The 15,154-nt window shown below is 37.8% G+C and overlaps 1 protein-coding gene across 1 annotated transcript; it reads right to left on the bottom strand.

The window, feature by feature from the left end:
* Positions 1-4,188: 4,188 nt before the first annotated feature.
* Positions 4,189-10,673, bottom strand: LOC311078636 (C-type mannose receptor 2-like). Its single transcript, XM_084107564.1, has 5 exons — positions 10,615-10,673; positions 10,398-10,436; positions 9,943-10,305; positions 7,113-7,457; positions 4,189-4,924 (listed from the first exon to the last, which is right to left on the bottom strand). The coding sequence occupies exons 2-5, from the start codon at positions 10,432-10,434 to the stop codon at positions 4,557-4,559; spliced, it is 1,113 nt and encodes a 370-aa protein (XP_083963690.1). The 5' UTR covers positions 10,435-10,436; positions 10,615-10,673; the 3' UTR covers positions 4,189-4,556.
* Positions 10,674-15,154: the final 4,481 nt, after the last annotated feature.

Below are 15,154 nucleotides of genomic sequence, written 5' to 3' on the forward strand. Positions count from 1 at the left end.
AGAAGACAAAACATTGCTGGCTTAAATTAAGACAATCTAAATGGATGTTTAATCAAGAACAAGGTCGAACGTATGTTTGCTAAAGCAGATTTATTGCATAACGCCAAGGTACTAGCCCTACAGTAGATGAACCAGCGTTAGCCACGGTGCTAACTTGCACTCACCAAGTCACTTGCCCTATTCACCACTGGTTTTCTTGACACCACAACTCTACTTCTCTCCTCTGCCCATTGTTCCTCCCCCTAATCTCCCCCTGGCCTCTATCTCACCTAGGAGGCTCATAATTATAGGCCTGTGGGCCATCATAGGCATGCTCGTCGACTTCCGAGAACTCGGTTTCTTCATTCACATTCATTGTAACCTGAGCTTCAACTTGACCGGACTCCCTCGCCGATCGTCACTTCCAGTTAGTGCTTTATAGATTCGGAAGTTATTTTATCACAATTTATCTCAAAATATCGTTAATGGTAGTTATATATCACTCCAGTTATGAAAATCTAGTTGTTTTATCATCAACAAATGTGTTTACTCTGAAGGAATCCCTCACATTAGCTGTGCACTTGTAATGACACATCAAGAATGTTAAGAGGCTAAAAGCAGGTTTAAAACTTGCCCCATTGAAGTCAACAGGGTGCAAATTTTAAAAAGAGGATAACATGGTGTAGGCAACACCGATTTTTGTCGTTGTTCTCTGTACTGACAGCACTCCAAATTTACAAAAAAATTGACCGAAGTTCTCCTTTAAGAGCCATCGTATTACAACTGAGTAAATCTATAGCCGCTTTCAGACCGGAGGAACCTTTTCACAGTTCCTAGAACTATTGGCTAAAGTACCCGGATGTCGGCGTGTTCGCACCGCAGGAACTAGGAACGATTTTAGTTCTAGGAACTCCATTTGTAGGAACTAATTTAGGTCCTACTTCAGAGTAGGGTCTAAACCAGCACTATAGGAACTACCCGTGACGTTAGTGTACGCTGATGACCGAATGCATGCGGAACACCAGCACCCGCCATTTTTAAAACAGCTAGAATGTAAACACACAGATTATAGCCTATATATTTACTCCATAAACTAACTATACAAACATGGAAAACAGTGATAGATGGGTCTCTAAACCTTTATGCTGAAGAGAAAATCCAACGCAACTTTGAGGGGACCAAGCCTAACTTGATTATGTTTATCTGCCCGGCTAGCAACACTGGACTTCAACCACACGGCATAGGCTAATAACCTTTTTTTCATATACTGTCTACTTTCTATAACAGTTCTATCTAATAACATATTAAACAGTACTGTTAGACAGATCGCTAACTAATAAACACAGAGAATGCGAGCATTGTTTGCTCTGGCGTACTCAGCGCCGCCAAAATAAAGGTCCGTCGCGCCGTCAAAATAAAAGTCGCCGTGCTTGCGTCACTCCCTTACCCCTCCTACCAGTTCCTATGGCCACTTGGCGAGTGCGAACGCAAACAGCAAAACCGAGTTTGGGGGAGAGTAGTTCTTAGAACTGTTTAGAAGTGGACAGTTCCTAGAACTAAGTTCCTATAACTACTTGGTCGGAAAGCGGCTTATGAGTCATATATGTTCAAATAAGTATTGATTGATATAAATAAGAGTAATTCACTTATTTATGGTATTTGTGGTATTAAGTATTTGTGGTAACAGATTTTTGGGGGGTCTTACTATTTTAGTCATTTTAGTCCGAATATTTAGAGTTTTGGGTCACTTAAAGCAACACTATGTAACTTTTCAACCTTCATAATATATTTCCAAGATTCTTGTGATGGTACATCGACTTACAATAGGTTGAATGACACGTCTGCCATAGCCTGACAGGGTATGTATCACTTTTACTGGCACTACAGTATGTAACTTCGGGGTTCGGTAGTAAACAGAGCACAAAAAGAACTACAAAATCCGACTGCTTTACGGCATACATCACTTCCCCCACCACTTCGTCAAATTTAGACATGAGAGGCCAACCAGCGTTTGTTTTCGGCTTTCGTGCGTATGTTTTTGTCATGAGGGCTGTTTACACCTGGCCACTTCATGCGTTTTCTCAGATCGGATAGCTATCCGATCGTGAAAAGTCCAGGTTTAAATGCCCTCCGAAACGCATTTGAGACGGATTTGAATTCGATCGCCCAAACCACTTCAGGAGGAGATCTGAGACGCATTCCAGACAAAACTGGACAAGTGTAAATGCATATGGTTGTTGAAACCATATGTAAATTGTACTCCTCCCAAAAATGCTAAAAAAAAAAAAAAAACGTGTGAGAGCGTGTTTTAGGCTATATGTTATATCCAGGCGATTATATCCAGGCGACGCGCTGGAACATGCATTACCGCAGATGAGCAACTGCATCAAGCCAACGTGCAAACTATTGCAAATCAAAGTGAAAGTAAGTCGCAGACGCTTAACACACAATCTTCATCATTAAAAGTAAAGAAACGAAATGATCTTACCAGGGCTGTTACTGCTCTCTCTTATTGCGGTCTTTGATTTTGAAATTTTAGCTGATGATCAATAAAATGCAGCTCATATCTGTTGCTTTCGGTGACGTGCACTCCATTAAATCTGCATATAGCGCGAGAATTGAAGATCGAATTTAAATCCGTTTTGCAAAAACACATGTGACCAGGTGTAAATGGAATCGTTTTGATAAATCAGATAGCTATGCCTCACGAATTAGTTTGCCAGCTGAACTCAGGTGTTGTGAGGTGTATTTATCATGTAGTCCTGAGGGATATCAGACGACACTGTTGACGTTGATTTCTGCGATTATCATGAGAACAGCTTTCAATATCTCACATAATTATCAGGACATAAATAAGCCTAACGTAGAGGTTGTAAATAGTGTAAACGAGCACAATTTGCAAACTATTATGATAAATTGCAATAACCATGTCTAATGACATCATAACGGCCAATGTTATGAAATAATGCGACGTACATTTAACTTAATTGATGTTATCTGGCATTTTGTAATGTTTACATTCCAATAAAAACAACACAAATTAAATTATACAGTAGGCCTAGACTATAGACTATTTACTTGTGATTTAGCTGCAATCATGTAAAAACGTTATAATATAAGCTAATATATTTACGACAGTGCAAGTATTCCACAGCGACTCTAGGGGTCGCTGTTTGACAAAAACACAATTTCTACTTAGTGTGGCTTTAAAGTGCTGTACTATTTAAATGTGGTAACATTGTATTGTATTGTATTGTAGGTTTCCCTGAACCATTCAAGATTCCATCACTGTGTAAGTAAATTATTCTGTAGTTTCATATTCCTGCATTTGTTTAATTTGTATTTTATTTTATTTAGTTTATTTATTTATTTATTTTATTTAAGTTTTAAAAAGTATTTTATTATTATTATTATTCTCAAAAACATGAGAATATATGTTTATTAATTGGAGGCACAGCGCTATTTAACAAATTATTCTTGTAGTATTCTTGTAGCTAACTATCAATTCTTCAGGGGAAGGACCAGACATTACCCTTTACTTCATCCAAAAAATGAAAAATTCCTGATTATTTACTCACACCAAAGCCATCCAATATGTATATAATCTTCTTGCCTCAGCAGAAGAGAAGTTAGTTTTGGAGGAAAAAAACTCAAAGATTGTGTTTACAAGTGAATGGCGCACAACCTGGGCCATTTTTGACAGTAAAAAATCCATATTTATGGCTTCAAACACCCAGCTGGCGAATTAGGGTCTTCTCTAATGAAAAGATTTACCATTTTCAGAAAACAATAAAATATATACACTTTTTCAAAATTCTGAATGAAAATTAAATTAAATTAAATGTATGTTTCATTTAAAAGCCGGAGGGTAATTTGTCCCAGAAAGTACATTTACATTTACATTTAGTCATTTAGCAGACGCTTTTATCCAAAGCGACTTACAAATTAGGACGAGTCATCAAGAAGAGGCAAAAGCAACAAAAGAAGTGCTCAAAATACAAAGTTCAGGCATTCAGAGTAGCATAAGCCCGATAAGTGAGGTTTTAAAGGGAAAGTTTTTTTTTTTTTTTTTTTATGAGGTTAAGTGCTCACGGAACAAAACAAACGTACAAAAGTACAAAACGGACTCATACAATTATGAAGTTCCAGGAAGTCCCTCATATGGACAAATGAATCCAACAAACACACAATTGCGACTATATATTGTTTGTGCTTGTATATTGTTTTTCAAGCAACATCGGTTTATTTTCATATCAGTAAATTATAAACAATGCAGTGCACATTTCTACAGATAAGATTAGTGAAAAGCATAAAGACACATAAACACACCAGATATGCAAAGAGATTCTTAAAACACACATATATTGTGTTAATAGTTTAGACATCTAAAGAATAGTAATCATTGGTGTTAGACAACTTTGATAAGATCACATTATGTCATGACAATTAACAGAGAAATAAAACAGACTTTTAAAACACAATTTGTAGATTCACTCAGAAATGACTAAAGATCAAATCAAACAAATGAAAGTAAACAAGAAAAATAATGAATAATGAACACAAACATTGCCGTCTTCTCACTCCTCAGATCTGCTGCAGATGAAGTTGAGTTTGTGAGTCTCAGGAAGGCTGATCCAGCGCTGATCTCCTCCAGACTGAACTGCTCCTTTTCTCTTCGTAAGGCTGCAGTTTTCCGGTGTCGTTCCGTTCCCTGGAGCCCAGTTCTGATAGCACACGACCTCTCCGCTCAACCAGAGCCACATGTTCATTTGGCAGTAGTTGTGTAAACCCAACCACACCGCCTCAGTAGACGCACGTTTAACCACATTCATCACACGACGCTGCATCTCCTCTGACTGAACCGAGACCAGATCCGTATAATTCTGTCTGCAGTATCTCAGAGCTTCAGGCCACGTCAGATTCTCTTTGATCAGAATCAGTTTATCTGGACACAAAACAAACCACAAGCAAAAACTAGAGAGAGACTGATCAAAAACAACATGCAGAACAAACACTGTGGAGGAATCTGTCATGTCAGACATGTAGCGTGAACTTTAAAGGAACACTCCACCGTTTTTTAAAATAGGGCTTATTCATATACTTTCATACATTTAGATAGGTGGGTAAATGCATTTTTGTCTCAGTGCATGCATTGTTTTAGTTTGACAGGGTCGGCGCTAGCTTAGCTTAGCACAATGAATGGAATCCTTTGTTGCCAGCTAGCATGTCCTGAGTAAAAGTGCTAAAAAATTTTTTCAAAAACCCACGTAATTACTTCTTGTGGCCTGCATATTCACAACGAGTACAAATAGCGATTCAGATTAACACTAGGTGATTTCTTAGGCAGATATTGACTTGGGACTATATTATGGGGAAGCACAGGCGAAGCATGGCTACTTAGGTGAAGCACTGCTACTTGGGCGCAGAGATATCACGCAATACATGAAATCCCACGACTTCTGTCAACATACCGGTGTGCAACGAGTCAAACCACAGAAGAACAACATGCGTGACCTGCACAGAGTGTCTTCGCTTTTGGATTGTTTTTTTTTTGTTTGTTTTTTTTTTGGAGAAGTTACAGCTACAGTTACAGCAAATATGGTAATTATCGGCGTAGCAAAAGGTTGTGAGAACAAGCAAAGGACATACACAAATGTAATGTTTCACAGAATTCCATCTAATGTGGAACTGAGAAATAAATGGCTAGCTGCTCTGGAGATCTGTACGCCTCTCTACAAAATCAAACAGTATCGTGTTTGCAAAGAGCATTTTGCACCGGAGGACTAAGTTACTTTGAAAAAATGGAATATGGGCTCAGAAAGACGGTCTGAAACATACGGCTGTCCCCATCCCATCTATTTTCAAAGCACAGGCAGAACAAAGTGCACATGTAAGTTGTCTTTTATTACTCTTCCTTATGTTTATCTGTGTCTTTATTCGGTTATAAGATAGATGCTGAGAAGCTGTATACGTTAGCCTCCTCTAGTATAACCTCATGTTGAATTCAACCTGTTTAGCATGAACAACCAAACTAAAATAAAAATCACTGTTATCGTTACCTGTAAAATGAAATGACTGAGGGCTAAGTTAGCTATATTTTTCTCACCGAGTTAGTCTGGTTCTTTTGACTCTGGAGTTTTAGTATAACAACTAGAGTGTAGAAGGCTACAAGCAGTTTACATGTGTCATGTTTAAAATAATCACTTACTCTGTGGACAGCTGTCCATTTGGTCTATTCGGCGTGGGGGCGTTTTTTCCTGTTCACTTTATCACACCGGAAAAAAAAATCGAGTACTGCCAGATGGATCAGCGCCGTGAAATCCGCGGTAGCTGTGACACAACTGCGGGCATGCTCATCTTGATCTGACACGTTGAGCCTGGTCATCGATGGCAGTAACGTAACTTGTCCCACTCGCCACAGCACAGACACTATTTCAGTCGGCATAGATTGGCATATTCCCCCACATTCACACCACCAGTTCGTGTTGGCTCTCATCCTCACGTCCTCGGGCTGTTGAGCGATCGCAACCTCCTCCTGTCGTTCTATTTCCACTCATTTTCTGTGAACTCTTGTATATAGGTATGGTTCTGGCTCACACAAAATCAGCCATGTTCATCGCCATTCATGTACTGTTGGGAAAATAGCCAGGCAGCTACTATTCTCACCGGTATGTTGACGGAAGTCGTGGGATTTCATGTGTTACGTGATATCTCTGCGCCCAAGTAGCAGTGCTTTGCCTAAGTCGCCGTGCTTCGCCTGTGCTTCCCCATAATATAGTCCCAAGTCAATATCTGCCTAAGAAATCACCTAGTGTTAATCTGCATCGCTATTTGTACTCGTTGTGAATACGCAGGCCACAAGAAGTAATTACGTGTTTTTTTTTTTTTTTGATCACTTTTACTCAGGACATGCTAGCTGGCAACAAAGGATTCCATTCATTGTGCTAAGCTAAGCTAGCGCCGACCCTGTCAAACTAAAACAATGCATGCACTGAGACAAAAATGCATTTACCCACCTATCTAAATGTATGAAAGAATGTGAATAAGCCCTATTTCAAAAAAACGGTGGAGTGTTCCTTTAAGATATCTGGAGGTGACGGATGGATTGTGTGTGTTTGTGAGGATCTGCTCACCTTCATGACACACAAAAGGAAATTGGTTGTTGCAAGAGAAGTCTCCCCATTGACCCAGAGCGTTTGGTCTGATCACTGTACAGTTTTCAACACCTCCAGCATTATTAGGTTCACCAGTATTCCAGTATCTGAATGAGGAGTTGCTCTGTTCTGACCACTGCCATGAGTCTCTGAACAGACCGATCCAGACATCATTAGATATGTGACTATCATTGATGAACTTCTGAACCTGTTGATTCTCATTCTGGTTCCTAACACTGACCAGATCAATGTGATTCTGTCTGCAGTAACTCTGAGCGCCTCTCCAGTTCTTCATCTGATTGACAAAGACGAGTCCTGTGTCCACTTTAAGAAAAACACATGGAAACATATTCATGAATCAGCCTCTTCATTAGCCTTATGCCGATTTACGGTTTGGAAGTAAAGAGGACCAGTGGTCATCAGAAACTAGTGATGTTAATCATGACACTGAAGCTTCAAAGCGCATATCGAGTTTTCAGCGCAATATCTCATGAATCTTCGTGCCGGAGCGCGTATTGCTTTCAGAGAAACACGTGATCAATGAAAAATGAAGCCTCACTTTCTGTCCAGTCTCGCGAATGCTTCACTTTGCGTGTCGGAATGTTTGAACCCAGAACAATACTCTACAGGTTTCTGAAAGTTTAAGTCCATTTACTATTTTTATTTTATTTTTTATAAATAGACCTATAGCCTGTGTTACTTGATCACATATTCTGCCATATAAACATCATAGAAACCATAAAGTAATTAGACCACCATTTACTTGCATCAAGCAACTTTGTTGGTATTTTAAAAAAATAGTATTTATATAATTTTTAGATTAAATTTATTGATACATTTTAATATGTGATTTATATTATCAGAAAACTGAACATTTAGCGTAGTCAGGCTTTTATTTCTGCTCAATAGATAAAACAGCGGCGCTGTGGACAGGGTTTATGGCTGCTATAAATTTGACCTGCCACAAGATGGCGCTGTTTTCGACACTCTTGATGCTTCCAATCTTTTCCCGGAACAATCGTGGAATTTCTCAGTGCTTCACGACGAGGCTTCATTTCTCCATCCCTATCAGAAACATGTGTCATTCATAGACTGATTTTGCTGATAACTGTTGCGACAAACTGCTGGCCCAGCCAGACTGCACCAGGTGGAGTGGATCTGCTCATTAGCAGGGTAGACACAGGCTGTGTACGAATACACCCTTAAATAGGGCACTATTTGAGGAAACAGCCATTTGTAGTGGTGTGTGCAAAATCCTGTTTTGTATCTTTGTATGCTTTTAAAGTGGTGTTTGTATTTGTGTTTAAAAGTTTTTCACCTGACTGATTGACTGCATCAAACTTTCAAAATAAAAAAGAAAGAGAGCAAAAGTGTGGTCAAAAGAGTGAAGTCCAGTTTAATTATTATTGTAGGCTATTGGAAAGTGGCAGACTTCTGCACACTGAGAACCGTGCAAAATATTGAGGAATCACTTGACAATAACATTAAAGGGATACTTCACCTCTGGAAAGACGAATGTGTATTTGAAATGGGTCATTTATGTAGTAGAAATGTGAAATTATTTTTTAATTTGGAGCCTTCTAGACTGAGAAAAGCCAGAAAATGTATTTTTGGCTTATGTGGATGAAAGACAACTCCCAGAATGCACTTGCTTCGCTGCCCTACGAGGCCACTCCTAAAGCCACGCCTAGTTAAACAACTAGACTAGGCTAATAGTTGACTCGAAACTTAAAAGAGTCGTCTTCGTGAGTCTTCGTGACGAGTCTGCCCGGGATTTCGAGATCGCCCAAAATGTTCGGGATTTTGTTCGGGACAAAAAATCCTCCAATGATGCAAAATGAAGATTTTTGCCAGACAAAAAAATACATAAATCTCTCATATCAGGGGGATATGAGGGAGGGAAGCACGGTAATTCGAAAATACTACAGGTTTTCTACTGATACAAAGCTTAGTGCTAAATGCTGATGTATCCCTTTAAATTTACTGAATTTTCATGAAAATTTTATTGCAACTTTATATTTCTCCACTATGTGTCCGTACACATTTCGGTGAAATACTGGATTCAGACACACAGAGCTGAATGAGAGACACATCAAACAGATGAAGATGTTACACTGCATATTAATGTTTGTTAACTAGTCCTTAGAAATGTGTCAGTAAAAAAAAAAAAAATGTCGGATTGTATACTTATATTTTAGGCTATTCAAATGATTATTGTTCCAATATTAATAATAATGTTACTGTTTATCTTTTTTTTTTTTTTTTTTTTAATTGCAATGGACCGTGTGTCTGTGTGAGTTCCCTTAAAGTTCATCTAAGAATGAGGTTTTTCCGGGTTTGTGTTGAGATCCTAAATCAGCAGCTCAAGGCGTTCAGATTGTTTATCACATGCTCTGATGATCACAAATTCATGTCTGAAAAATTGTTCTCGGTACAAGAGTTGTGTTCATATATATCATTCAAGATGTGTAAAGTTATTGTATGTCTATTGTATGTTGACATTATATGCATTCATTAATTCATTACAATTTATTTTGAATTTATAATTTACAGTATAGTTGCTGTAAAAAATAAATCTGCTCTCTAATGGCAGATTCCCAGAGTTATCAACAACAGAAGATCAACATGTTCAATATTGGTATATTTTCTATAAAGAAAGTTGAAATTGTGACAGATATCCACAGTCTCCTCTATATTTATGAGCACATTAAAAAATAGCAGCATTTAGTATTACATTATTTTGTAGAGTATATTGTGCATCTTTTTTTATAAATGAATGTTTATTGTGATTGTATGGAGCTGCACTTACTGTTAGATGAACTGCAGATGAAAGTCAGGCTGATACTACATGGGAAATCTTCCCATTCTCCATTTCTCATGATAGCACACTCATCTCTGCCATCAGGTTGTCCAGGTGCCCAGTTCAGATAGAGCGCAGGTTCACCTGAAGACCACTGCCATTTATCAACACTCGTCTTCTTCAGCCCAATCCATATATTCTGAACACCTCCATCATTCACACTCTTCTTCAGCTCGTTCATGTCGTTCATGTTGTCAACGGTGGCCAGATCTGTGTAATTCTCTCTGCAGAATCTCTGAGCTTCAGTCCAGTTCTTGCCCACGTTTATAAAGTGATACTGACGCTGAACACATTCAGATACGGAGCAGAGAGCTGTGAAAGAGAGCGTTTGATTTAATGCTTTTCATAACAGGGTCAAACCTGGTGAAACTATAAACCATAAATAAAACAACAAACACACTCACCAATGAGAAGAAGAATCAAATATAGAGTTTGGGCCATTTCTGAGGAAGAAACACATTGAAAAACTCAGACATCAAACATTCCCTGATTAATTTTGGAGTAAAAAATGACAAATTAAGTTAGTATCTAAACAGCCGCATGAATTCACTGAACATAATCATTCAGACAATATTAACATCTGAAAGTGTAATTGTGTTTGAAGAATGAACATGTTCTTACTTTAGAGGTTGTGTGTTTCTGTCCTGAGTCTGATGTTTCTGTCTGCAGATTTAAACTACGTGATTATTATATCTGCTCTCATCCCTCATTCAGCTCATCACATCATTTGTTTATTTCTCTGAAAACCCGTATTTCATATTTTACTTCCTCATTATTTGTGTATTTGTCCAACTCTTTCCCCTTATTTGCATCTTGATGCCTGTCAGTCTGTATTAGTCTATGTTAATATGGACCTTATCAGAAAATTATATATTTCAAGTATATATTTGTATAGCGCTTTTTACAATACAGATTGTATCAAAGCAGCTTCACAGTATTAAAATAAAATAATACAACAAAGTTTGTTTCTAGTGGAATTTATTGATTGATAGAATAAAATTAAATATCCCCAAATATCCCCAACTGAGCAAGCCAAAGGCAACAGTGGCAAGGAACCGAAAAACTCCATCAAGTGACCTAATGGTGTCCTAAAACTCCATCAGGTGACCTAATGGAGAAAAAAAAAACCTTGGGAGAACCCAGGCTCAGTCGGGGGCCAGTTCTCCTCTGGCATTTATGAACTAGAGGCCGGATTGTAGTTTGAAACTGTGAGATTAACAATATTATATGAATGCCTGGCTGAAAAGATGCGTCTTTAATCTAGTTTTAAACTGGGAGAGTGAGTCCGAGTAACGAACAGTATCAGGAAGGCTATTCCAGAGTTTTGGAGCCAAATGTGAAAATGCTCTCCCTCCTTTGGTTGATCTGGATATCCTAGGTATGACCAAAAGCCTCGAATTTATTGATCTTAAAGAGCGCGATGGATTATAGGGTGATAGAAGATCCGTTAAATAGACTGGAGCTAAGCCGTTTAGGGCTTTATAAGTCAGTAGCAATACCTTATAATTAATACGGAACTTTATAGGTAGCCAATGTAGTGATGATAAAATCGGTGTTATATGATCATATTTTCTTGATCTAGTAAGAACTCTAGCGGCTGCATTTTGGACTAACTGTAGCTTGTTTATTGAGGATGCAGGACAACCGGCTAATAAAGCATTACAGTAATCTAGTCTCGAGGTCATGAATGCATGAACTAACTTTTCTGCATCAGAAACTGATAGCATATTACGTAGCTTAGCAATGTTTCTAAGGTGGAAAAAGGCAGTTTTTGTAACATACGAAATATGATTTTCAAAAGACAGGTTACAATCGAGTATAACACCCAGGTCTTTTACTGTAGAGGATAAAGTAACAGGACATCCTACGATGTCAAAGTTGTATTGTGAGAGGTTCTGTGGGCGGTTTTTTGAACCGATAAGTATTACCTCTGTCTTGTCTGGATTTAATAAAAGAAAATTACGCGTCATCCAATCTTTTATATCTTTAACACACTCTGTCAATTTGGATAAATTAGCGTTTTCATCCGGCCGTGATGAAATATATATTTGAGTGTCATCAGCATAACAATGGAAACTAATTCCATGTTTCCTTATAATATTTCCAAGTGGCATCATATATATTGAGAATAACAGAGGGCCTAACACAGATCCCTGCGGCACTCCATAGTTTACTGGAGTTATGATCGATTTTTCTCCATTTAAATAGACAAAATGGTAGCGGTCAGATAAGTATGATCTAAACCAGCTTAATGCTTGTCCTTGAACACCAGTATAATTTTGAAGTCGATCTAAGAGTATTGTATGATCTATAGTATCGAACGCAGCACTTAGATCAAGTAAAACTAGTATTGAGATACAGCCTTGGTCAGAAGCTAAGAGTAAATCATTTGTGATTTTAACGAGCGCAGTTTCAGTGCTATGATGCGGCCTGAATCCAGACTGAAACTTTTCATAGATATCATTTTCTTGCAAGAAAGAGCCCAGTTGAGCGGACACAACTTTTTCTAGTATTTTAGACATAAAAGGTAGATTTGAAATGGGTCTATAATTTGCTAGATTATTATGATCTAATTGTGGTTTCTTAATGAGAGGTTTTATAACTGCCAGTTTAAATGTTCTTGGAACATGACCTAAAGATAAAGACGAGTTAATAATATTGAGGAGACCACCTTCCACTACAGGTAACACTTCCTTCAGTAGTTTAGTTGGTATAGGATCTAATAAACATGTTGTTGTTTTAGATGAAGTGATAAGTTTATTTAACTCTTTTTGTTCTATAGTTGTAAAGCACTGTAATTGTTCTTGCGGGGGGGAAATTGAGGCTGAATTATAAGGCGCGATTGAGGATTGAACATTTACAATTGTGGTTCTGATGTTTTCTATTTTCTCAGTGAAGAAGTTCATGAAATCATTACTACTAAACTGTAACGGGATATTTTGTTCGGGTGACGTCTGTTTATTTGTTAGTCTAGCCACGGTGTTAAATAAAAACCTAGGATTGTTTTGGTTGTTTTCTATTAGTTTGCGGAGATGCTCAGCCCTGGCCGCTTTTAGGGCCTTTTTATAACGTGACATACTGTCTTTCCACGCGATTCTAAAGACCTCTAAATTAGTTTGTTTCCATTTACGCTCTAAATTACGGGTTTCTCTCTTTAGAACATGCGTAGTATTATTGTACCATGGTGCTTTAATTTTCTCTGTAACCTTTTTTAATCTAACGGGTGCAACAACATCCAATGTTCTAGAGAGAATGGTGCTCATAGTGCTAGTTAGTTCTTCTAGTTCATCTGTTTGTTTGGGTTCAGGCAGCAGCTGAGACAGATCAGACAAGCAACTCGAGAAATTATCTATGGTGGATGGAAGGATTGTTCTGCCTGGTCGAAAACGCGGCGCCGCATGACATATTACAGCAGTACGTAATATGCAAGTTACCAAGTAATGGTCAGTGACATCATCACTTTGTGGAATGATATCTATATCGGTTGGATCGGTTCCATATGATATAATTAAATCGAGTGTGTGATTAAGACGATGAGTTGGTCCGGTGACGTTTTGCTTGACCCCAAAGGAATTTAATAAATCTATAAACGCAGCCCCTAACGCATCATTTGGATTATCTACGTGTATGTTAAAATCTCCAACAATTAATGCTTTATCTACATTGACCAATAGATCTGAGAGAAAATCTGCAAACTCTTTTAGGAAATTAGCGTAAGGCCCAGGCGGTCTATATACAGTAGCCAAGGCTAGAGATAATATGGATTTTTTTCTAACATCTAAGAGCGTAACATTTAGTACAAGTATTTCAAACGAAATAAACTTATAACCCGTTTTCTGAGTAACATTGAGAATATCTCTATAGACCGCTGCAACACCGCCGCCACGACCAATCAGACGGGGTTCGTGCTTATAGGAGTATCCTAATGGAGTAGACTCATTTAGACCGAAATAATCATTAGGTTTAAGCCAAGTTTCAGTAAGGCAAAGTACATCGAAGCTATTATCCGTGACTATTTCATTTACAATAACTGCCTTAGGTGTGAGTGATCTAATGTTTAGAAGACCTAGCTTTAGAAATTGTTTTTGGTTACTAATAGCAACATTTTCTGGTTTAATAACAATTAGATTTTTTCTAGATCCTGCAGTAGATTTATTATTTGATCTCACTAAACGATATACATACGAACATTCATTATTTACATTTGAACATTAATAACTGAACAGTTTCTCTAATGTTATTGCTGGACTGTATAACTCGCGTTACATCCCTGTTCAATTTGACATGTTTGTGTTTCTCTGTTTTTGGTCACTTTTTATCTGTTTGTGTGTGAAGTGAACAACCCACTAATGATCTGATTGATGAGGGTTGAGTTCATTAATGAAGGTGGGGGGGGGGGGGGGGGGGGGGGGGGGAGTTGAGGGTTTGAGGGATTGAGGGATAGAAAAGGACTATATCAAAGCTACAATATGTAAGATTTTTGTAATAAAATATCTAAAAATCACTTGCACAGTGTGATATATTTTCTGCAGTTGTGTACTTACAATATCCCAAAAGTTCCCAAAGATTTCCAACGCGTGCCGTTTCCGAGATGCCGAGAGCTTCACGTCCACGACTAACTTCGACTTGACAGAGACGCCGCTCTTGCATGTGCTTTATTAGACAGGTGAGCAAATGTACATAAAACTAATCAATGTCATACAGTGTGTGCAGAATTATTAGGCATGTTGATTTTCTGATCATATTTTTTTTCCAGGCACATTTTACCAATTCCAAACCACATTAATCGTAACAACTACTATTAATTTTGTATTTAATAATTTATAAGTGAAATATAATTGTTCATGACTGGAAAGTCCATTTCTAATGTTAGTAAAGGTTGTTGGACTCTCATTATCTCACTGAAATAATATCATCATCTTCTGCTGCTGCTGTTTCAGAATAAACGTGTCTTTATTTCCTCCGTCTAAATACTTGATTGTGATTGGCTGGAATGCAGACATTAAAACATATTTAAAAAAAAAGTCATATCTGTCTCTTTGTGAAAATTCTTATTTTGTTTAATTTCATACTCCTGCTTTTACGGTTTTCTTTTCTTCTTTTTTTCGTTTTTATAAAGCATGAACACATTTGCATGTTAACACATTCTCATCACTCATTT

Source organism: Abramis brama (genome assembly GCF_963993115.1).
Source record: "Abramis brama genome assembly, chromosome: 3".
NCBI lineage: Eukaryota > Metazoa > Chordata > Actinopteri > Cypriniformes > Leuciscidae > Abramis > Abramis brama.